General features: G+C 49.1%; 1 protein-coding gene across 1 annotated transcript in view; it reads left to right on the forward strand.

Moving 5' to 3' along the window:
* NRAP (nebulin related anchoring protein) overlaps positions 1 to 24924 on the forward strand; it is a 127877-nt gene that overhangs the window by 93124 nt on the left and 9829 nt on the right. Inside the window, exons 28-35 of the mRNA XM_075348155.1 lie at positions 214 to 321; positions 1961 to 2074; positions 3997 to 4194; positions 8730 to 8834; positions 10327 to 10425; positions 21146 to 21250; positions 22046 to 22153; positions 22240 to 22551. Of these exons, the coding sequence (XP_075204270.1) occupies positions 214 to 321; positions 1961 to 2074; positions 3997 to 4194; positions 8730 to 8834; positions 10327 to 10425; positions 21146 to 21250; positions 22046 to 22153; positions 22240 to 22551 (1149 nt within the window). The remainder of the gene's footprint in view (positions 1 to 213; positions 322 to 1960; positions 2075 to 3996; positions 4195 to 8729; positions 8835 to 10326; positions 10426 to 21145; positions 21251 to 22045; positions 22154 to 22239; positions 22552 to 24924) is intronic.

Consider the following 24924-nt stretch of genomic DNA (forward strand, 5'->3'; position numbering starts at 1 on the left):
TTTGATTCCATGAAGAATTGGCATCGGCTGATTGCAGCAAACCTGAGACACGAGGTGTGGACTGTGCCCGGTGGGAATTCAGCTTATATCTTGTAGTTCCTGTTAAACCTTCCAGTCAGTGCACATATCCACCCCCAATATATCCACCCCCAATATATCCACCCCCAATATATCCACCCCCAATATATGGTGCATTCATTTTACTTCCAACAGACGAGGTACAAAGAGTCCTGGAGTCGACTACGCGACGGTGGATACAAGCTGAAGCTGGACGCCATCCCCTTCCAGGCCGCAAAGTCATCAGGGGAGATTATCAGCGACGTAAGCGTCAACTCCTCAGTGCTACAATACCCTGCTGTAATAATCTGCCTGCGGTGCTGCAATAATCTGCCTGCGGTGCTGCAATAATCTGCCCGCGGTGCTGTAATAATCTGCCTGCGGTGCTGCAATAATCTGCCTGCGGTGCTGCAATAATCTGCCTACAGTGCTGTAATAATCTGCCTACAGTGCTGCAATAATCTGCCTACAGTGCTGTAATAATCTGCCTGCAGTGCTGTAATAATCTGCCTGCAGTGCTGTAATAATCTGCCTGCAGTGCTGTAATAATCTGCCTACAGTGCTGTAATAATCTGCCTACAGTGCTGTAATAATCTGCCTGCAGTGCTGTAATAATCTGCCTGCAGTGCTTTAATAATTTGTCTGCAGTGCTGTAATAATCTGCCTACAGTGCTGTAATAATCTGCCTACAGTGCTGTAATAATCTGCCTGCAGTGCTTTAATAATTTGTCTGCAGTGCTGTAATAATCTGCCTGCAGTGCTGTAATAATCTGTCTGCGGTGCTGTAATAATTTGTCTGCGGTGCTGTAATAATCTGCCTGCGGTGCTGTAATAATCTGCCTGCAGTGCTGTAATAATCTGCCTGCAGTGCTGTAATAATTTGTCTGCAGTGCTGTAATAATCTGCCTGCAGTGCTGTAATAATCTGTCTGCAGTGCTGTAATAATTTGTCTGCGGTGCTGTAATAATCTGCCTGCGGTGCTGTAATAATCTGCCTGCAGTGCTGTAATAATCTGCCTGCAGTGCTTTAATAATTTGTCTGCAGTGCTGTAATAATCTGCCTGCAGTGCTGTAATAATCTGCCTGCAGTGCTGTAATAATCTGTCTGCAGTGCTGTAATAATTTGTCTGCGGTGCTGTAATAATCTGCCTGCGGTGCTGTAATAATCTGCCTGCAGTGCTGTAATAATCTGCCTGCAGTGCTGTAATAATTTGTCTGTGGTGCTGTAATAATCTGCCTGAGGTGCTGTAATAATCTGCCTGTGGTGTTATAGTACATTGCTTTCAGTGCTATAATCTCATGCCTGTAGCGATATAATCTCCCGCCTGTAGCGTTATAATCTCCTTTCTGTAGCGTTACCATCTGCTGCCTGTGGCGTTATAATCTCCTGCCTGTAGTGTTATAATCTCCTGCCTGTAGCGTTATAATCTCCCACCTGTAGCGTTATAATCTCCCCCCCTGTAGCATTATAATCTCCCGCCTGTAGCGTTATAATCTCGCACCTGTAGCATTATAATCTCCCGCCTGTAGAGTTATAATCTCCCGCCTGTAGCATTATAATCTCCCGCCTGTAGAGTTATAATCTCCCCCCCTGTAGCATTATAATCTCCCGCCTGTAGAGTTATAATCTCCCGCCTGTAGCATTATAATCTCCCGCCTGTAGAGTTATAATCTCCCCCCCTGTAGCATTATAATCTCCCGCCTGTAGAGTTATAATCTCCCGCCTGTAGCATTATAATCTCCCGCCTGTAGAGTTATAATCTCCCCCCTGTAGCATTATAATCTCCCGCCTGTAGAGTTATAAGCTCCCCCCTTCTAGTGTTATAATCTCCCGCCTGTAGAGTTATAAGCTCCCCCCTTCTAGTGTTATAATCTCCCGCCTGTATCCATCTTTGTCTCTACAGCATAAATACAAGGAGGAGTTTGAGAAATCGAAGGGTAAAATGCTCGGCTTTCACCGCCTGGAGGACGACCTGAACCTGTCGCATTCTGTTCACGCCTCGTCCCTGCTCAGTGAGGTGAGATGTCCTGTGCTGGGCCCCCCACTACGGGGCCCAGATCTCCGCACCCCCATTACTGCCCCCCACTACGGGGCCCAGATCTCCGCACCCCCATTACTGCCCCCCACTACGGGGCCCAGATCTCCGCACCCCCATTACTGCCCCCCCCACTACGGGGCCCAGATCTCCGCACCCCCATTACTGCCCCCCACTACGGGGCCCAGATCTCCGCACCCCCATTACTGCCCCCCACTACGGGGCCCAGATCTCCGCGCCCCCATTACTGCCCCCCACTACGGGGCCCAGATCTCCGCACCCCCATTACTGCCCCCCACTACGGGGCCCAGATCTCCGCACCCCCATTACTGCCCCCCACTATGGGGCCCAGATCTCCGCACCCCCATTACTGCCCCCCACTACGGGGCCCAGATCTCTGCGCCCCCATTACTGCCCCCCACTACGGGGCCCAGATCTCCGCGCCCCCATTACTGCCCCCCACTACGGTGTGATACCAATGTGATATGACTGAAAGAATGTGTGATTAGATAGGAATCATAAAAGATAGGAGTGATCCCAGATATTATTTGACCTATCAATAATTCAGTATCAAAGAGATGTCCTTTGGATGGCCAATATGATGACCAAAGAATACATGTCAAACAGGTTTTTGAAGCAGTTTCAAGATAATGAGGAAGTCACATTTACAGTTCCACTTACCAGAAACTTGTGGTTGGCTTAAAGACAGGTTTAAGGAAGCTTGCATATGAAATTTACGGCTCATTGCAATATTTCACTAACACTATGGTCAACTGGCAGGATGTGCAGGAAATGTGCAGGAAGCTGCTGGTGCCCACAGCAGTTTGTGGTCAAGTTACATGAACATGACTCAGCTGTCACATGCTGGTGACCATTTAAACACAACCTACAAAGTTTTCCTATAAAAATACACCGGACTCGCTTAATGTTAAGGGAAACCTTCCAGGACATTGAAGTGTACGTACGCACTGCTCCTGTGATGCAAGATGCCATGTTGATTCCTTATCATTAACTCGAGTTCCCTCCGATGTGAAAGGATTGCTACAACAAACGGTAATGTTGATGCATATTTCTGTTATTGTATAAGATTCTAAATGCCTATGTACCATTAACTATTCATGTGCTATTAAAATAAATAGTATCTTGCTATAAAGAATATTAGTATTCGTGCCTGATTAGGATATCAGTGAGCGCTTCGTAAGTACGGGCTTTCAGCCCCCTTTTTAGTAGAATTTAGCAAGACATACGGGGCCCAGATCTCCGCACCCCTATTACTGCCGCTCCTCTCCACGGCAGGACCCGGACTGACCGGCCAATCAGGAGTCTGGGAAAGTTGGATGGTGATCGTTGTGGATCGTTGCTGTCACTATATGAGTGTCTGTAACTGATCCCTGAGCTGCAATGCCCTGCACATGAGGTACGAGACACGGCTAATCAGGAGAACTACACTACATCTCTAATTGCAGCTATTTGCTATTCTTCTTCTTATTACACCTTCTATTTATTGGGAGAGGATCTCAGAGATGGGAATACCCCCTTAATTTTACTGTCATCACTGATTTCAACACCTCTGCTTGCTGCAGTCTCCTCCTGACCCTAATGTATGTCTGGCTAGAAGAAAGCAGCGGGTCTGTAAATCCTGCGGCCAGAGGAGAAACCTGCAGCTCGCGGGCCCCAATGCAAAGCCTCCACAAGGGCCCCAATTATTGCAGATCTTCCTAGAAATGGTCTTTTCCCGGGCTCCAGGGACCGGGAGCGATTGCAGCCCCTGCACCCAATATAGTTACACCCCCGCCTGCACCTGTCAGTGACGCATAATGTCTACATTCAGTGACAGCAAGCAGGAAACGCATTGTAGGAGGCGGCTGCAGGACCGGTAACTTCATGATCTTGGCAATCTACAGGTCCAGTACAAGAAAGGCTTCCAGGAGGGCAAGTCCCGCTGCCACCTGCCGATGGACATGGTGACCCTGGTCCACGCTCGGAGGGCGCAGGCTCTGGCCAGTGACCAGGACTACAGGCATCTGCTGCACCATTATACCGCACTGTCTGACGACCTCCGACTCATGACCGCCAAAAAGGCGTACGAGCTGCAAAGTGAGGTAATGTTGCAAAATCCGACCAGCTACTCTGATCAGGGATCTGGGGAATCTCATATTTGTCTGTCCTGGTTCATGCTTCAGGGTGTCTGAACATAGCGGGATCTGTTACAATGGTGAAAGAGATGATACATGTGTCATGTGCAGCAGCGGGATCAGTGGTGATCCATACATAATAATAGGATACATATTGCAACATTCTAACTCCAGAGCCACGCCCACTTTAAAGGGAAACTGTCAGCGCTGCAGGCGATACCCGGGCACTGGGTGCATAAATCTGGAGCAGTGTGATGATTTCTGCTACAATTAGGCTGATTGATGATCTCCTTGTTTCTAATTATTGATAATCTCCTAGATTTGATATCCTACATGATGATAATTATTGATGATCTTCTGGATATTGATGATTAATTGTATTCTGGATGTTGATGCTTGATCGATGATCTCTTCATGGATGCTGACGACTGATGATCTCCTGTATCGCGATAATTGATGATCTCCTGGATGATGACAATTGATAATGTCCTGTAACGCCTGCCTGGATCCACAGACTCAGATGGGCTGTAACGGGGAGGCTAGAGGGAAGCCACTCACCAAGCAGGACCCCCAGAACCCGGAAACCCTTTAACCCCTATACAGGGATTTGGAATTACACAGGGTCCTGGTGATCACTACCTGTGGAAGGCTGCAGTCCGATGAGAGTAGTCGTCAGGCAGGGTCAAACCAGGAATAGCAGAGCAGGGGCAGAATCGGCAGACAAGGACGTAATCAGAAAACGTAGCGGAGGTCAAATCCGGATCGGGCAGCGAGGTACAAAAACAGCAGGCAGAAGGGTAGTCAGAAAACACGCAGAAGTCAGCACACAGGAATCACCAAACAGAATAGGGCGGACCAGGAGCCAGGAAATCAGAACTATCTCTGGCAGTGGTCATGTGACAGGAGGGGGAATAAGAAGGGTGTGGTGTCTTCCCATTGGCTGTAGCCGAACGCTGGCAACTTCAGCTGGAAGACACATGCCACCCAAAGTCAGCCAGCGGTACTGCAGATCCCAAGATAACCCAGCCCAGTGGATGATCGGAGCCTGCGCCCACCGGTGCCGCTGGCATCGACTCCTCTCCCATCACCAGCACCATCCACGGCAGGAACACGGCGTCGCCTGGCGATCGGAGCAGAAGTCGCTGGAGCAGACTCCAGCGGTGACGTAACATGTCCTGAATCCTGATGATTGATTATCTCATGGAGACTGACGATTCACGGTCTCCTGGACGCTGACTATTGACGATCTCCTGGAAGTTGACGATCACCTGGACGTGGACTATTGATGATCACCTGGAAGTTTATGATCACCTAGACGCTGACTATTGACAATCTCCTGGACGCTAACTATTGACGATCACCTGGACGCTGACTATTGACGATCACCTGGACGCTGACTCTTGACGATCACCTGGACGCTGACTATTGACGATCACCTGGACGCTGACTCTTGATGATCACCTGGAAGTTGACGATCACCTGGACGCTGACTCTTGATGATCACCTGGAAGTTGACTATTGACGATCACCTGGATGCTGACTCTTGATGATCACCTGGACGCTGACTCTTGATGATCACCTGGACGCTGACTATTGACGATCACCTGGACGCTGACTCTTGATGATCTCCTGGACGCTGACTCTTGATGATCTCCTGGACGCTGACTATTGACGATCACCTGGACGCTGACTCTTGATGATCTCCTGGACGCTGACTATTGACGATCACCTGGACGCTGACTCTTGATGATCTCCTGGACGCGGACTATTGATGATCACCTGGACGCTGACTCTTGATGATCACCTGGAAGTTGACGATCACCTGGATGCTGACTCTTGATGATCACCTGGACGCTGACTCTTGATGATCTCCTGGACACTGACTATTGACGATCACCTGGACGCTGACTCTTGATGATCTCCTGGACGCTGACTCTTGATGATCTCCTGGCCGCTGACTATTGCCAATCTCCTGGACGCTGACTCTTGACAATCTCCTGGACGCGGACTATTGACGATCACCTGGACACGTACTATTGACGATCACCTGGACGCTGACTCTTGATGATCTCCTGGACGCGGACTATTGATGATCCTCTGGACACTGATGATTGATTAATGGTCTCCTACATAATAGTAATTGAATAGTAATTGAATATCTCCTTGATGTTGATGCTCTCCTAAATGCTGATGATTTATAATCTCCTGGATACTGACAATTGACAATCTCCTGGAAGTTGACGATCACCTGGACACTGACGATTGATGATCTTCTGGACATTGACGATTGACGATTTCCTGGACGTTGACGATTGACAATTTCCTGGATGCTGACGATTGACGATTTCCTGGACGTTGACGATTGACAATTTCCTGGATGCTGACGATTGACAATCACCTGGACGCTGACGATTGACGATCTCTTGGAAGCTGACGATTGACAATCACCTGGATCCTGACCATTGACGGTCTCCTGGATGCTGATGATCTCCTGGACACAGATGATTGACGATCACCTGAATGCTGATGATTGACGATCTCCTCAATGCTGATGATTGACGATCTCCTGAATGCTGATGATTGACGATCACATGACTCCTGATGATTGACGATCACATAAATCCTGATGATTGACGATCTCCTGAATGCTGATGATTGACGATCTCCTGAATCCTGATGATTGACGATCACCTGAATCCTGATGATTGATGATCTCCTGAATGCTGATGATTGACGATCTCCTGAATGCTGATGATTGACAATCTCCTGAATGCTGATGATTGACAATCTCCTGAATCCTGATGATTGACGATCACCTGAATGCTGATGATTGACGATCTCCTGAATGCTGATGATTGACGATCTCCTGAATGCTGATGATTGACGATCTCCTGAATGCTGATGATTGACGATCTCCTGAATGCTGATGATTGACGATCTCCTGAATGCTGATGATTGACGATCTCCTGAATGCTGATGATTGACGATCTCCTGAATGCTGATGATTGATTAATGGTCTGCTGCATAATAGTGAATGAATTTCTCCTGGACGTTGATGATTGATGATCTCCTAGATGTTGACTATTGGCATTCTCCTGGATATTGATGATAAATTTTCTGCTGATGATTGATTACGATCTCCTTGATGTTGATGTTTGATAATTTCCTCTTCGTTTGTTTAATAATCTTCTCGATGTTAATGATCTCTTGTAAACTGATGATATATGATTATATATACAGAATGTTTAGAATTAATGATCTATTAGCTGATGATAATTGATGACTTCCTTGATGTTGGTGATGGATTAATAATCTCCTGGATGCTAATTGTTGATGATGTCATGCATATTGATGAACTCCTGTTCTTTTAAATGATCAACTGGATGTTAATGATCTCCTGGATGATTTGATGATTGATGATCTCCTGGATGAATTGATGATTGATGATCTCCTGGATGATTTTGATGATTGATGATCTCCTGGATGATTTGATGATTGATGATCTCCTGGATGATTTGATGATTGATGATCTCCTGGATGAATTGATGATTGATGATCTCCTGGATGAATTGATGATTGATGATCTCCTGGATGATTTTGATGATTGATGATCTCCTGGATGATTTTGATGATTGATGATCTCCTGGATGATTTGATGATTGATGATCTCCTGGATGATTTTGATGATTGATGATCTCCTGGATGAATTGATGATTGATGATCTCCTGGATGATTTGATGATTGATGATCTCCTGGATGATTTTGATGATTGATGATCTCCTGGATGATTTGATGATTGATGATCTCCTGGATGATTTTGATGATTGATGATCTCCTGGATGAATTGATGATTGATGATCTCCTGGATGATTTGATGATTGATGATCTCCTGGATGATTTTGATGATTGATGATCTCCTGGATGATTTTGATGATTGATGATCTCCTGGATGATTTTGATGATTGATGATCTCCTGGATGATTTTGATGATTGATGATCTCCTGGATGCTGATGATTAATTGATATATTCAATATAATTGAGGATTTCATGGATATTGATAATTATTGATCTTCTGGAAATTGATTATTGATGATCTCCTAGAGGATGATGATAGATGATCTGTTGAATGTTGACTGATGATGTCATGTGTGCAGATGATTTGTTTTCTCCTGGATGATGTTGATGATTTTGATGTTGAGGAGTGATGATCTTCTGGATGTTTGTGCAGTTTACTATTAATATGTATCAGTAAAGACCCCGATATGCAACACCGGGTCTGATCCTACCCTGAAGATTAGACTTTTCCACCATCCTCTGAAAAGATTAAACCCGGCGACATTTGAAGCGACGGCTTCTCTACTATAAGTCGGCTAAAACGATGACTTGTTTTTTATTATTTACGCAATGAACAATTGTTTATGTAGACATCACTCATTGTCATCATTTTTCTGCTGTGTGTGTATCGGGGCCGTAACGACTGCTTTGTATTTTCCCTTTCAAGAACCTTTATAGATCAGATCTGAACTTTATGAGAGGTGTCGGCTGCATCACCCCCGGAGCCCTGGACATCGAGGAGCGCAAGAGAGCCACGGGCCTGATCAGCGAGGTAAGAGGAGGCGCAGCAGCTGTGACCACGTCCTTGTCACCTGCAGTAACTCTCCTCTCCTGACCCTGATATCCAACTCCTCACCATATTCTATATAGTTAATGTTTGGGAGAAGTGACTGTAGGATAGCTACAATCTATTACTCTCTGTTATCAGCCATTACTTGGGGAGGTGAGAACAGTCAATTGCTCCCTGTTATCAGCCATTACTGGGAGAAGTGACAGTAGGAGAGGTGACTACAATCTATTACTCTCTGTTATCAGCCATTACTGGGGAGAGGTGACTGTAGGACAGAGGAGTACAGTCTATTACTCCCTGTTATCAGCCATTACTGGGGGAGGAGACAGCAGAACAGGTGAGTACAATCTATTACTCCCTGTTATCAGCCATTACTGGGGGAGGAGACTGCAGGACAGGTGACTACAATCTATTACTCCCTGTTATCAGCCATTACTGGGGGAGGAGACTGTAGGACAAGTGAGTACAATTTATTACTCCCTGTTACCAGTGATTACTGGTGGAGGAGACTGTAGGACAGGTGACTACAATCTATTACTCCCTGTTATCAGCCATTACTGGGGAGGAGACTGTAGGACAAGTGAGTACAATTTATTACTCCCTGTTACCAGTGATTACTGGGGGAGGAGACTGTAGGACAGGTGAGCACAATCTATTACTCCCTGTTACCAGCCATTACTGGGGGAGGAGACTGTAGGACAGGTGAGCACAATTTATTACTCCCTGTTATCAGCCGTTACTGGGGGAGGAGACTGTAGGACAGGTGAGCACAATCTATTACTCCCTGTTACCAGCCATTACTGGGGGAGGTGACTGTAGGACAGAGGAGTACAGTCTATTACTCCCTGTTATCAGCCATTACTGGGGGAGGAGACTGTAGGACAGGTGAGCACAATCTATTACTCCCTGTTACCAGCCATTACTGGGGGAGGAGACTGTAGGACAGGTGACTACAATCTATTACTCCCTGTTATCAGCCATTACTGGGGGAGGAGACTGGAGGACAGGTGAGTACAATCTATTACTCCCTGTTATCAGCCATTACTGGGGGAGGAGACAGCAGGACAGGTGACTACAATCTATTACCCCCTGTTATCAGCCATTACTGGGGGAGGAGACTGTAGGACAGGTGAGTACACTCTATTACCCCCTGTTATCAGCCATTACTGGGGGAGGAGACTGTAGGACAGGTGACTACAATCCATTACTCCCTGTTATCAGCCATTACTGGGGGAGGAGACAGCAGAACAGGTGAGTACAATTTATTACATATATGTGCATAGTGACAGGGTGCATGCAGCTCATCTTATATGGGGGGTACCTCTTTATGGAGGCGGTCGGATTCTTCTCTATGACATATCATATCAGCAGCCTCTCCTATATGTAGCATAATCCGTGAGGTTTCGGGCGTTCTTGGCCCTTTACCACTGACACTTATAATGTGCTTATCTTCTATTCTCCTTCTTTCCCACAGAGTAAATACCGGCAGCAGCCGCAGCAGCTGAAATACACGACGGTGGCCGACTCCCTGGACATCCTTCATGCCAAATTCAGCAACCAGATAACCAACGAGGTGAGAGACAGATAATATGGCTCCATTTAAAGGGCCAGTGCAGACTAAGGGTTAGCTGGCTGATTGGCGGGGTGACAGCTGTGACCTCCACCGAGAGAAGCATCTATGGCTCTCAGTGCAGCACTGAACATTGCCTGCCCAGCACCAATACACACCAATTGTTGTACCGATACGGCGACTCAGATGCTTCTCCCTGATTACTTGGGGTCTGGATGGTCACTATCTCATTTACTCTTCCCCCCTCAATGCTCGGAGTCTGGATGGTCACTATCACATTTACTCTTCCCCCTCAATGCTCGGGGTCTGGATGGTCACTATCACATTTTCCCCTCCCCCTCAATGCTTGGGGTCTGGATGGTCACTATCACATTTACTCTTCTCCCTCAATGCTCGGGGTCTGGATGGTCACTATCACATTTATTCTTCTCCCTCAATGCTTGGGGTCTGGATGGTCACTATCACATTTACTCTTCCCCTCAATGCTCGGGGTCTGGATGGTCACTATCACATTTACTCTTCCCCCTCAATGCTCGGGGTCTGGATGGTCACTATCACATTTACTCTTCCCCCTCAATGCTCGGGGTCTGGATGGTCACTATCACATTTACTCTTCCCCCTCAATGCTCGGGGTCTGGATGGTCACTATCACATTTACTCTTCCCCCTCAATGCTCGGGGTCTGGATGGTCACTATCACATTTACTCTTCCCCCTCAATGCTCGGGGTCTGGATGGTCACTATCACATTTACTCTTCCCCCTCAATGCTCGGGGTCTGGATAGTCACTATTGTGGAGACACGGGGGTCAGTGGGTGCTCTCGTCCACTAAAACCCGCCGCCTTTAGAAAGACAGCGTGGCTCAGGGCTCATCCCAACTGAACGCCGGCCTCCTTAACCGTGGGCGTAACACTACTCAGACAACACAGGGTGAGGGAACCACAATAATTAGACTTTATTGGATCCCCAAACAATTAACGGCACATAACACATAACCAGCAAAACCACAAATGTAACAGGCAACAGAGTCTCACCCTTCCGCTGCTCACCAGGGATTAGAATGTCCATGCCTCAAAGCTTCCAGGGCCACTTACTCCAATTCAGCAGCACCCCGCTTTCGGAGGGCACCCACCGAGAAAGGAATAGCGCCAGATTTAGGAAGCTGTGTGGGATCTGCAAAGTCTGTAACAGGTGACTGAACTGTCCCAACCTGAGTGTCCTCCTTAGGTTGTCCTGGTATGATGATATAATCCTGGCAGTGGATATGGTCTCCAACCGGAACCGGAGTCCCTAGATTGAAGCCATAAGATATCCTGATCCTCTAGTCAGCTCCTAAGAGCCTAGACTGGATCCATCAGCATCCATCAACCACCTGGTGGCTTAAAGAAGTCCCTTTTATAGCCACAGCCTTCCACTTGGATACACTGCGTCCTCATCGATTGGTTGGACAAGATCGCCTCTCCCATTGGATGAATCTCAAGCTGCATGGACAATGTTCATCCAAATGATGTCTACAGAAAGACTGAAGATATCTACATGGAGTCTGCAAGTCACAGACTCGACAATGGCTACTAAGGTAATCACATTAGCAATACACAACTATGTCACAATGGTTACTGAAAGAGTCTGGAGAAACAATACATCTGGCTTTCAGTGGCCAACACAATTACATGAGTCAACAAGAGTCTTGTAGAAACAATGAGGGACTTATCCCCCGTCTATAAACAATCTATCATCCTGTCTGGCTGAATGTTAAGAAACTTTAACCCATGAGAGTCCATGTAGTCACATTCCTCCCCCTTCTTAATATTAGCCAGACATGATAGGCTTCCGATCATCCTTCTCCTCTTGACGGCATTGTCCTTTTTAATGGTGAGGTCAGCAACAGAGGCTTGCATCTATACACCTCCCCCTGATTACCTCCCCCAAGTTGAGCAGCCATATTGTGGACAAGCACTAAGGTGGGGTCCATGAGTTGGGCCTGCACAAATCTCCCACTATCAATCCTGCCCCAGTCAATAGCCACAGTGTGGTTAGGCTTACTCACGGTTCTTGGCTCAGAAGTGGATGATGGAGACCGGGAATGCAATCCATCCCTGGAAAAGATGTTAGAAAGATCCACATCAGGGTCCTGCTTGGCTTGGAGGTGGGTGATGACTTCTTCAAACTGACTGGAAAGTCCTTGTCCTAGGTCATTCTCCAAAATGACTGGTGTGATCAGGTAATCCCCAAGCCCCACTTTCACTTCCCTTTGAGTGGTATCCGAAACAACAGGCTTGGTGGGGCCATCTATGAACCCCACTTCAACTTCCTCCTGGCTAGTCCGCGAAACAACAGGTGTGGGGAGGCTGTCCATAAACTCCATATTGACCTCTTCCTGGTCACACCCCAAAGTAACTGTTGTGGGGACGGTGTCCATAAGCTCCACATCAGCCTTGCTCTGGTCAGTCTCCACAATGACAGGTGTGGGGAGGCTGTTCACAAGTCTCACATCAACCTCTCCCTGGTCCTTTCCCGAAATAACTGGTGTGGGGACGGTGTCCATAAGCTCCACATCAACCTTGCTCTGGTCAGTCTCCACAATGTCAGGTATGGGGAGGCTGTTCACAATCCCCACATCGATCACTTCCTGGTTGGTCACCAAAATACCAGGTGTGGGGAGGCTGTTCACAATCTCCACCTCGACCTCTCCCTGGTCGGTCCTTAGGTCCAGCTGCACACATGCCAGAGGGACGTCTGAGCGCTGGCCCTCAGCCAGGGAGATGGATAATTGGGAATCTGGTACATGGTCTTCTGGGGAAACAATAACTGGGCTTACCAGGGTAATGGAGGAACCAGTGTCTCGTAGTCCCTGAGCCTGTATATCACCGACCTTGGCCGTCTGGATGTGGGGATGGAGGTTGGCTAGTGTACGGTGTCCGGCCTGCCGTAGGGTGTGGACTGGATAAACCACTTCCTCAGCTATTGGTGTTTCTTGGGAGTAGCATTCCTCAGGTCTCATTGGTTCATCTCGGCATATGTTGACTGGTTGGAGTGGCAGACGGGCTCCAAGCATGCGGCCTCGGTTTTGGAGACAATCTTTATCTATATGTCCATTGCGCCGACATGTATAACAGCGCCATAGATTGGGCGAGTCACAGGCCCTGTTTGTAGTCCTTTGTTTTGGCACAGCTTCTGCTGGGTAGCGGGACCATCCTTCTCGAGCGGCTGGTGTTAGCAGTACGGCAGCTGGAATCCCATAAACATATTCCATAAACCAAGCCCTCTCTTCTCTTGAGGATCTAGGCCCCAATGCATCCAACAACGCTGTGGCTTGGGCCATTTTGGACAAAGTTGATTTCCGATTGTCACTAGATCCATGATGTGGCACATAGTTTAAATCCTCTGGGTCAATATCGGCGGGATCCTCATCGTCCTCTGCATCATTCTGGGCATCCCAACGGACTAATTTCTGGATCAAGTCTGACCGAGTGTCAGCGTTCCAGTAGATAATCTTTCGCCTCTGGCACAGATCCTGTAGCATCCATTTACTGCCGTGGTTGTAACTCCTCTCTGGTCCTTGTCCCATGGCTAAGCTGGTGGGGTTGGACATGGCAGCGTCCGAAACCTGAATGCCTCCCCTATGGCCTGCTGGGTATGCTTATGTGCCTCCCTGGTTGTTGAGCCCTGGACGGTGTCCGAAAACACCAGTCCGCTGCAGCTCCCCTGGGTAAACCAGGCTGAGTAGTGTCCCACTGCTGCCACCAATTGTGGAGACACGGGGCTCAGTGGGTGCTCTCGTCCACTAAAACCCGCCGCCTTTAGAAAGACAGCGTGGCTCAGGGCTCATCCCAACTGAACGCCGGCCTCCTAAACCGTGGGCGTAACACTACTCAGACAACACAGGGTGAGGGGATCACAATATTAAGACTTTATTGGATCCCCAAACAATTAACGGCACATAACACATAACCAGCAAAACACACAAATGTAACAGGCAACAGAGTCTCACCCTTCCGCTGGATCACCAGGGATTTAGAATGTCCATGCCTCAGAGCTTCCAGGGCCACTTACTCCAATCCAGCAGCACCCCGCTTTTGGCGGGCACCCACCGAGAAAGGAATAGCGCTACATTTAGGAAGCTGTGTGAGATCTGCAAAGTCTGTAACAGGTGACTGAACTGTCCCAAACTGAGTGTCCTCCTTAGGTAGTCCTGGTATGATGATACAATCCTGGCAGCCGGAGTCGAAATCCCTAGGCTGTGGATATGGTCTCCAACCGGAACCGGAGTCCCTAGATTGAAGCCATAAGATATCCTGATCCTCTAGTCAGCTCTTAAGAGCCTAGACTGGATCCATCAGCATCCATCAACCACCTGGTGGCTTAAAGCAGTCCCTTTTATAGCCACAGCCTTCCACTTGAATACACTGCGTCCTCATTGATTGGTTGGACAAGATCGCCTCTCCCATTGGATGAATCTCAAGCTGCATGGACAATGTTCATCCAAATGATGTCTACAGAAAGAATGAAGATATCTACATGGAGTCTGCAAGTCACAGACTCGACAATGGCTACTAAGGTAATCATATTAGCAATACACAACTACGTTACAATGGTTACTGAAAGAGTCTGGAGAAACAATACATCTGGCTTTCAGTGGCCAACACAATTACATGAGTCAACAAGAGTCTTGTAGAAACAATGAGGGACTTATCCCCCGTCTATAAACAATCTATCATCCTGTCTGGCTGAATGTTAAGAAACTTTAACCCATGAGAGTCCATGTCGTCACAACTATCACATTTACTCTTCCCCCTCAATGCTGGGGGTCTGGATGGTCACTATCACATTTACTCTTCCCCCTCAATGCTCGTTGTCTGGATGGTCACTATCACATTTACTCTTCCCCCTCAATGCTCGGGGTCTGGATGGTCACTATCACATTTATTCTTCCCCCTCAATGCTCGGGGTCTGGATGGTCACTATCACATTTACTCTTCCCCCTCAATGCTCGGGGTCTGGATGGTCACCTATCTCATCACATTTACTCTTCCCCTCTCAATGCTTGGGGTCTGGATGGGCACCTATCTCATCACATTTACTACGGGGAAACACTTTTGTCTTCACATGATGAAATTTTTTTCCTAGTCTTTGCGTTCAGTGCCTCGTTTCTTTCCAAGATCTCAGCTTTTAGATAGTAATTGGTATGAAATGAACATATCTGGAATCTGACTATCACCACAGGTCTCCATTTTACCTGAAGGACCACACTCCAGGGGACACGTGAGCCATCATTCCCACCCATCTCTCTGACTCCTTGTAAACCTGGCCCTGTCACGCCCTTTAAACCCTCTCCACATTTAACATGGAGGAGCCAGCTTCCGGACTTACATCAGTGATGTATCAACCTCAGTGATGCATATCTCCCTGCCAGGACTCTTCCAGTGATCTTCTTACATTTCTCCCCTCTGCCCAATGCCGGGGGGCTTGGCCCCTTCTGCCACCAAATAATAGAGCCTTGATAGAGCATCCACATTGGCGTGCAACGTCTCTTACCAGTATTCAACAAAGAAGTTAAAGTCTTGGAGCTCTAAAAACCATCTGTTGACTCGAGCATTCATTTCTTTCTTCTCCCTCATCCACTTGAGCTTGGCATGGTCTAAGACTAATGTAAAGTGTCAGCCTAAAAGGTAATACCTTATTGTGTTAACCGCCCATTTAATGGCCAACCACTCCTTCCATGATGGAATAGATCTTTTCACTGGCCAACAGTTTTCTACCCAGGTAGAGATAGGGTGTTCTCCATTTAGCTCCCGAGATGTAACAGCCCTTATTCCGACCTCTGAGTTGACTTCGTACCTTTAAGGAGGTCCGTCAGGGGTGCAGCCATTATGGCTAACTTCGTTATGAGCTGTCTGTAGTATCCCACAATCCCGAGAAACGCCCTAACTGTTCTTCGAGAGTGGTATCAGCCAATTCTGGATTGCATCCACTTTGTTTGGGGCTTGATTTTGCCCCTACCTACTTCAAATCCTAGGTATTTGGCCTCCTCCTTCCCCAATGTACACTTCTTCAGGTTTATGGTAAGCTCTGCCTTCCTTAAAGCATCAAACATCTCCTGGACCTTTCTTCGGTGATTTCTCCACTCTGGACTGAAAATTACAATGTCGTCTAGGTATGCTGCAGCATACTTCTTGTGGGGATCTAGGAACCGGTCCATGGCCCCCTGAAAGGTGGCCGGAGCGTCCTGCAATCCAAATGGCATCCTTGTATACTGAAAGCAGCCATCAGGCATAGTAAAAGACGTCTTCTCCTTAGCTTCTTGGGACAAGGGGATTTGCCAATACCCTTTCATTAGGTAAAGAGTGGTAATATAGCGTGCCAGCCCTTTCAATTAGCTCTTCGACACGAGACATCAGATACGCATCGAATCTGGAGACTTCATTCAATTTCCGATAGTCATTGCAGAATCTCCAATTGCCATTGGGTTTCGGCACTAAAACAATGGGTCTGGACCAGTCTCTCTAAAAGTCCTCAATGACAGCCAGGCTCAACATTTGCTTCACCTCCTCTGAGATGAGCTGTCGATGGACCTCGGGATCTTGCTTCAAGCTGACTCTCACATGAGGTTCTGTAGGAATCTTGTGTTCCACGATTTGTTTACATACCAGCAGTTTTGAAAACAGGTCTCGGTTTCGCTGGAGAAATTCCAGGCACTGCGGTTTCTCGGCAGGTGACAGTGTTTCTTCCACTGTAACATCCTCAATTTAGGATTGGCCGGCCAGATAGAAAGTGTCAACCGGCTCCCTGTCTCGCCACGGCTTGATCAGGTTAATATGATATGCTTGATAGGGCTGTTGTCTTCCCAGCTGGTGAACCTTATAGTTCATACCTCCCCATTCTTTTCTACCACTTCATGTGGCCCCTGCCATTTGGCCAGAATCTTTCTCTCCACCTTAGGAATTAGCACTAACATCCAGTCTCCAGGGCTCAATTGCCTCACCCTTGCCAACCAATTGTAGACCCTTCCTTGTGCCTTTTGATCTTGGAGAAGGCTGTCCTTCACGATTGGCATCACCTCTGCAATCCTCTCCTGCACTTGCATCACATGTTCGCTCCTATAGGGTCTTACTTCAGCTTCCCAGGTCTCCTTCGCTTTGTCTAGGTGTCCCTGAAGATGTCCGTCATAAAGGAGTTCAAACGGAGAAAACCACATGAAGGCTTGGAGAACTTCTCTAATGGAGAACATCGGATACAGCAGCAGGCTATCCCAGTTCCGGCCATCTTTCTCTATGATCTCACTGAGCATGTCCTTCAAAGTTTTCTACGAGACCATCCGTCTGCAAATGATATACAGATGTCCTGTGTTGTGTAATCTGGAGGGCTTTACACATCTCTATCATCACTTTTGACATGAACGTGTCCCTTGGTCTGTCAGGATCTCCTTTGGCAGTCCTGTCCGAGAGAAGATATGGATCAAGTCTCTGACAATATTCCTAGAGGAGGAGTTCCTTAGTGATACCACCTCCGGATATTGTGTTGCATAGACTAGGACAACTAGAATATATTAATCCTCCCTGACTTGACCAGGGGGTCTCACTCAATCCATAGCAATTCGGTCAATTGGGACCTCTACGATAGGTGATGGCGCTAAGGGACAGTGCAAATGAGCGACTGGAGCGATTAGCTGGCAGTGGGACAGGACCTGCAATAGTTCACAATCTCTTGGTGATATTCGGGCCAGTGGAACTTCTGAAGGATCCGTGTTTGGGTTTTGTCTATGCCCAGATGAACACCAAAGACATGAAAATGGGTAATGTCTAATACCCTATGCCTACAGGGCCCAGTTGCTCTATTACTTCACCTCTCTGCTTGGTAACCTGATATAACAAGTCCCCATTTACAGTGAAGTATGGGTACCTGGTGTCGTACCCTGGCTTCTGAATAACCCCATTTTGCACCGTAACATAATCAAATGTCTCTTTAAGCTTTAGGTCCCTAAAATGAGCGGTCCTAAAGTTCCCCCCGGAGACCGCCAACTCAGGCATGTTGGCCTCATGGAACGCCGCCTCGTCCTCATTGCCAACAAGGGCACACAAGGAAAACTCATCCGCCACCGGCTGCGCTGGAATTTCTCTAAGGGCAAACTGGCTCTTATCTGAGTAACCGGGCATCCTCATCTTTTTCCACAAGTCCCGGAATAAGGTAAAGTCCTGCCCCCAGTATAAATGGGTGTAACAGGTCCGGCCTCATGGGATTTGGAGCCACACCTGGTTTCTATGACCACTCTGGCCACCGTGTAGTCCTTTGCTTTCCTATGGATACACTGGATGGCCATGATCTTTCCAGAAGTCAAGTGGGGGGGGGGGGGGGGTGAGTGTGGCCCTTGCTAGGGTTACCAAACTCCCCGAGTCCAAGAGTCCGGAAATTGGTACGCTATTTATTGACACAGGACATTTCTACGGCCTCTCGCTAGATTTGACAGTCCACCGTGCAGGACGGATAGGTATAATATGAACAGCACTACTGTAGGCTTCAGTCCATCTGTTCGGTGGTCATAGGACAACGGGCAGCTATTTTCCCGGGGCCATGAAACCTCCTACAAATTACGTCATTTGCTGAGGCTTTCGACAATGGCTCAGCTGACCCTGAGCACCTTAAATGCCCCTACTTGTGGCTCTAGTGCCCTTCTTGTGGGTGTCTGTTTCACTTCTGGGACCCCAGAATGGCAATTCTATGACTCCAGGTCTCCCCAGGAACCTCTCGACCTCTTGGTACCTTTGAACCAAGCCCACCAGGTCTTCAGTATTCCAGGGATCTTCCTAGGCAATCTAGGACTGCTTCAGCTTCGAAAGGGAGTGAATGAATTGGTCCATGACACCCCTCTCCACCATCTGTTCTGGGGTGGAAGACTCCGGTTCAACCACTTTTGGACTGAATGCAACAAGTCAAACATTTGGGAGCAGGGAGGTTTGTCACCATGATACACTCTAGGGTACACCCATTGCACCCTGATAGTCAGAGTCACTCCTAAGTGAGCCAATATGTCCGGTTTTAATTAAACAGGCCTTTTGTGCCTCTCCGGACAGAAATGGCGCCAGCACCTCCACCCACCGCTCCGAAGGCCGTTTCATCCATTCTGCAACCCTTTGAAACACAGGCAAAAAGGCCTCAATATTGTCCCCCGAGGTCATCTTTTTATGGCTCTTCTTAACGGACGTGCAAGTCATCACCTTGACTTGATGATGGAGTGGCCACCCTGCTACGGAGTGCCTCTGCTAGGAGTTCAGTCTTCCACACAAGTGCCTGCTGCTGATGTTGGCCCTGTTGCTGTGCCTGCTGCTGCTGTTGTTGGCCTTGTTGCTGTGCCTGCTGCTGCTGATGTTGGCCCTGTTGCTGTGCCTGCTGCTGCTGATGTTGGCCCTGTTGCTGTGCCTGCTGCTGCTGATGTTGGCCTTGTTGCTGTGCCTGCTGCTGCTGATGTTGGCCCTGTTGCTGTGCCTGCTGATGTTGGGCCTGTTGCTGTGCCTGCTGCTGCTGTTGGCCCTGTTGCTGTGCCTGCTGCTGATGTTGGCCCTGTTGCTGTGCCTGCTGCTGCTGATGTTGGGCCTGTTGCTGTGCCTGCTGCTGCTGATGTTGGCCCTGTTGCTGTGCCTGCTGCTGCATATTGGCCGCCTGCACCCGCTGCTTTATTAGCTGCACCATGCAGTCTGACCGCACTTCCAAACTTGTGTCTGCCTTCACCCAGGACACGCAGATTGCCCGCAGCAGTCACACTTCCTCCCTAGGAACCTTGCCCGCATTCTCCACCAACTGTGGGATCACAGCTCGCTCGGGTGCGGGTTGACGTAGACTCAGGAACCATTTCTATATAAATGTCGTCGGGTTTATTCCATCTTCATAAATCGCTCCAAAGGATAAACATAAACGCCCTTTTTCCAGGCGGCACAAAGTATCCAAGAGAAAAATAAAATAACCAGTTCATAGGTGCTGCGGGGTCCGACCGCTCATGATAGTGTCACACCGCTGGAGGTCTGCACACCTCCACACACTGACACACTGCACACCTCCACACACTGACACACTGCACACCTCCACACACTGACACAGACTGAGACTACAGGTCTCCATTTATCTGACGCACCACACGCGCCAGGGTGGGGATATGTGAGCCATCATTCACACCCATATCTGACGGCTCGTAAACAGAGCCCTGTCATGCCCTCTTAACCCTCTCAGCATTTACCATGCTGGAGTCTGCTTCCGGGCTTACATCACTGAAGCTATCAACCTCCATGATACATATCTTCCTTCCTGTATTCTCCAGGTGACCTTCTTACATATGTTACTTATATTTCTCACATCTACAGGTTTGTTACAGTGTATCAGTGCAGACAACAATCTTCTGTGATGAAACACATCAGCAGCTCCAATCTCTCCTCTGTTGGACACTTTTCTGCATTGATACATTGTTACAAAACCTCTGCTGTGTGAGGGACTAGATCCTGACCAGACATAACCTCTAACTGTGAGGAATAAAACTACATAATATGATACGTGTGTTGGTGTATGTATGTATATATTAGTGTGTATATACATGTATCAGGGCTGTATACTGGTTCTGTGCTCTGATGACATACAGTGGGGGTCACATACTTTTGGTGAGTGTACGTGCAGCAGAGATGTGCAGCCAGGAGAGGCGACACAACGTTCTCCTGAGGATGATGATTACTCCCTCATATACAGCGACTGTACAAGGCGGCCGGCGAGGAAACCCTCCACCACTACACCACCGTCCTGGGGCTACCGGAGCATCTCCGAGCCAAGCTCAACGCTGCCAACATCAGTGACGTAAGTGCCGAGAGTTATCACTGAGTGCTCTTACATAGGACTGTAGGTGACATCTACTACATTATCTGTACTCAGAGATATCACTGTGTTATCTGTGGTGTTACATAGGACTGCAGGTGACATCTACTACATTATCTGTACTCAGAGAGATATCACTGTGTTATCTGTGGTGTTACATAGGACTGCAGGTGACATCTATTACATTATCTGTACTCAGAGTGATATCACTGCATTATATGTGGTGTTACATAGGACTGCAGGTGACATCTACTACATTATCTGTACTCAGAGAGATATGACTGTGTTATCTGTGGTGTTACATAGGACTGCAGGTGATATCTGCTACATTATCTGTGCTCAGAGAGATATCACTGTGTTATATGTGGTGTTACATGGGACTGCAGGTGACATCTACTACATTATCTGTACTCAGAGAGTTATCTCTGTGTTATATGTGGTGTTACATAGGACTGCAGGTGACATCTACTACATTATCTGTACTCAGAGAGATATGACTGTGTTATCTGTGGTGTTACATAGGACTGCAGGTGATATCTGCTACATTATCTGTGCTCAGAGAGTTATCTCTGTGTTATATGTGGTGTTACATGGGACTGCAGGTGACATCTACTACATTATCTGTACTCAGAGAGATATGACTGTGTTATCTGTGGTGTTACATAGGACTGCAGGTGATATCTGCTACATTATCTGTGCTCAGAGAGTTATCTCTGTGTTATATGTGGTGTTACATGGGACTGCAGGCAGCTTGTGATACATTTCTGTGCTCTGCAGATAAAGTACAGGGAGTCATGGCAGAATGCTCGCGCTCATGGTCACAAGCTCACAATGGACGCTCTTCAGTTCCAGGCGGCCAAGTCCTCGGGGTGTATAGCCAGTGATGTGAGTACACGGCGGTGTGAGGTGAGCGCTCGTTCCCGCAGTATTTTGGCCGCGTCCTCATCACTCTGCTTTTATATCCTGCACAGTATAAGTACAAGCACGATTATGTCGCAGAGAGGGGGAAACACATCGGCGCCCGCAGCATCCTAGACGACCCCAACATTCTGCACTGCCTGCGAGTCGGCAAGTTACAGAGCGAGCAAGAATACAAGAGGGACTCCCAACATCTGCACTCGCAGTATCGCCTGTCCTCGGACATGATGGACCTGGTGCACGCCAAGAGGGCGCAAGCATTAGCCAGCGACCAGGACTACAAGGTTCTGCTCCACCAGTACACCACCGAGCCGGAGGATCTGAGACTGCAGTGGGCGAAGCAAGCACACCTCCTGCAAAGTGAGGTGAGACTGTTATGGGGGATCTGTGGAGGACGCTCTGTTATGGGGATCTCTGGAGGACGCTCTGTTATGGGGGATCTGCGGATGATGCGTTCTCCTCTGTGCATGCCTGTGCTTGTCCTGTTGCGGGGGCTTCCTGCTGTCCCGCGTTCTCCTCTGCTGGATGTCGGCGCTCGTCCTGTTGCGGGGGCTTCCTGCTTTCCCATGTTGTTCTTTGCTGGATGTCGGCGCTTGTCCTGTTGCGGGGGCTTCCTGCTTTCCCACGTTGTTCTTTGCTGGATGTTGGCGCTCGTCCTGTTGTGGGGGCTTCCTGCTTTCCCATGTTGTTCTTTGCTGGATGTCGGCGCTTGTCCTGTTGCGGGGGCTTTCTGCTTTCTCGCGTTGTTCTCTGCTGGATGTCAGCACTCGTCCTGTTGCGGGGGCTTCCTGCTTTCCCATGTTGTTCTTTGCTGGATGTCGGCGCTTGTCCTGTTGCGGGGGCTTCCTGCTTTCCCACGTTGTTCTTTGCTGGATGTCGGCGCTCGTCCTGTTGTGGGGGCTTCCTGCTTTCCCGCGTTCTCCTTTGCTGGATGTCGGCGCTTGTCCTGTTGCGGGGGCTTCCTGCATTCTCCTCTGCTGGATGTCGGCGCTCATCCTGTTGCGGGGGCTTCCTGCTTTCTCGAGTTCTCCTTTGCTGGATGTCGGCGCTCATCCTGTCGCGGAGGCTTCCTGCTTTCTCGCGTTCTCCTTTGCTGGATGTCGGCGCTTGTCCTGTTGCGGGGGCTTCCTGCATTCCTGCGTTCTCCTCTGCTGGATGTCGGTGCTCGTGCTGTTGCGGGGGCTTCCTGCTTTCCCGTGTTTTTCTTTGCTGGATGTTGGCACTCGTCCTGTTGCGGGGGCTTCCTGCTTTCCCACGTTGTTCTTTGCTGGATGTCGGCGCTCGTCCTGTTGCGGGGGCTTCCTCCTTTCCCACCTTCTCCTTTGCTGGATGTCGGCGCTCGTCCTGTTGCGGGGGCTTCCTGCTTTCCCGCGTTCATCTTTGCTGGATGTCGGCGCTCGTCCTGTTGCGGGGGCTTCCTGCTTTCCCGCGTTCTTCTTTGCTGGATGTCGGCGCTCATCCTGTTGCGGGGGCTTCCTGCTTTCCCGCGTTCTTCTTTGCTGGATGTCGGCGCTCGTCCTGTTGCGGGGGGCTTCCTGCTTTCCCGCGTTCTCCTTTGCTGGATGTCGGCGCTCGTCCTGTTGCGGGGGCTTCCTGCTTTCCCGCGTTCTTCTTTGCTGGATGTCGGCGCTCGTCCTGTTGCGGAGGCTTCCTGCTTTCCCGCCTTATCCTTTGCTGGATGTCGGCGCTCGTCCTGTTGCGGGGGCTTCCTGCTTTCCCATGTTCTTCTTTGCTGGATGTCGGCGCTCGTCCTGTTGCGGGGGCTTCCTGCTTTCCCGCCTTCTCCTTTGCTGGATGTCGGCGGTCGTCCTGTTGCGGGGGGCTTCCTGCTTTCCCGCGTTCTTCTTTGCTGGATGTCGGCGGTCGTCCTGTTGCAGGGGGCTTCCTGCTTTCCCGCGTTCTTCTTTGCTGGATGTCGGCGCTCGTCCTGTTGCGGGGGCTTCCTGCTTTCCCGCATTGTTCTTTGCTGGATGTTGGCGCTCGTCCTGTTGCGGGGGCTTCCTGCTTTCCCGCCTTCTCCTTTGCTGGATGTCGGCACTCGTCCTGTTGCGGGGGCTTCCTGCTTTCCCGCCTTCTCCTTTGCTGGATGTTGGCACTCGTCCTGTTGCGGGGGCTTCCTGTTTTCCCGCCTTCTCCTTTGCTGGATGTCGGCGCTCGTCCTGTTGTGGGGGCTTCTTGCTTTCCCGCGTTTTCCTTTGCTGGATGTCGGCGCTTGGCCTTTTTGCGGGGGCTTCCTCCTTTCCCGCCTTCTCCTTTGCTGGATGTCGGCGCTCGTCCTGTTGCGGGGGCTTCCTGCTTTCCCGCATTGTTCTTTGCTGGATGTCGGCGCTCGTGCTGTTGCGGGGGCTTCCTGCTTTCCCGCCTTCTCCTTTGCTGGATGTTGGCGCTCGTCCTGTTGCGGGGGCTTCCTGCTTTCTCGCGTCCTCCTTTGCTGGATGTCGGCGCTCGTCCTGTTGCGGGGGCTTCCTGCTTTACAGCCTTCTCCTTTGCTGGATGTCGGCGCTTGTCCTTTTTGCGGGGGCTTCCTCCTTTCCCGCCTTCTCCTTTGCTGGATGTCGGCACTCGTCCTGTTGCGGGGGCTTCCTGCTTTCCCGCATTGTTCTTTGCTGGATGTCGGCGCTCGTCCTGTTGCCGGGGCTTCCTGCTTTCCCGCCTTCTCCTTTGCTGGATGTCGGCGCTCGTCCTGTTGCGGGGGCTTCATGCTTTCCCGCCTTCTCCTTTGCTGGATGTCGGCGCTC

Source organism: Anomaloglossus baeobatrachus, chromosome 5 (assembly GCF_048569485.1).
Source record: "Anomaloglossus baeobatrachus isolate aAnoBae1 chromosome 5, aAnoBae1.hap1, whole genome shotgun sequence".
NCBI classification, from domain to species: Eukaryota; Metazoa; Chordata; class Amphibia; order Anura; family Aromobatidae; genus Anomaloglossus; species Anomaloglossus baeobatrachus.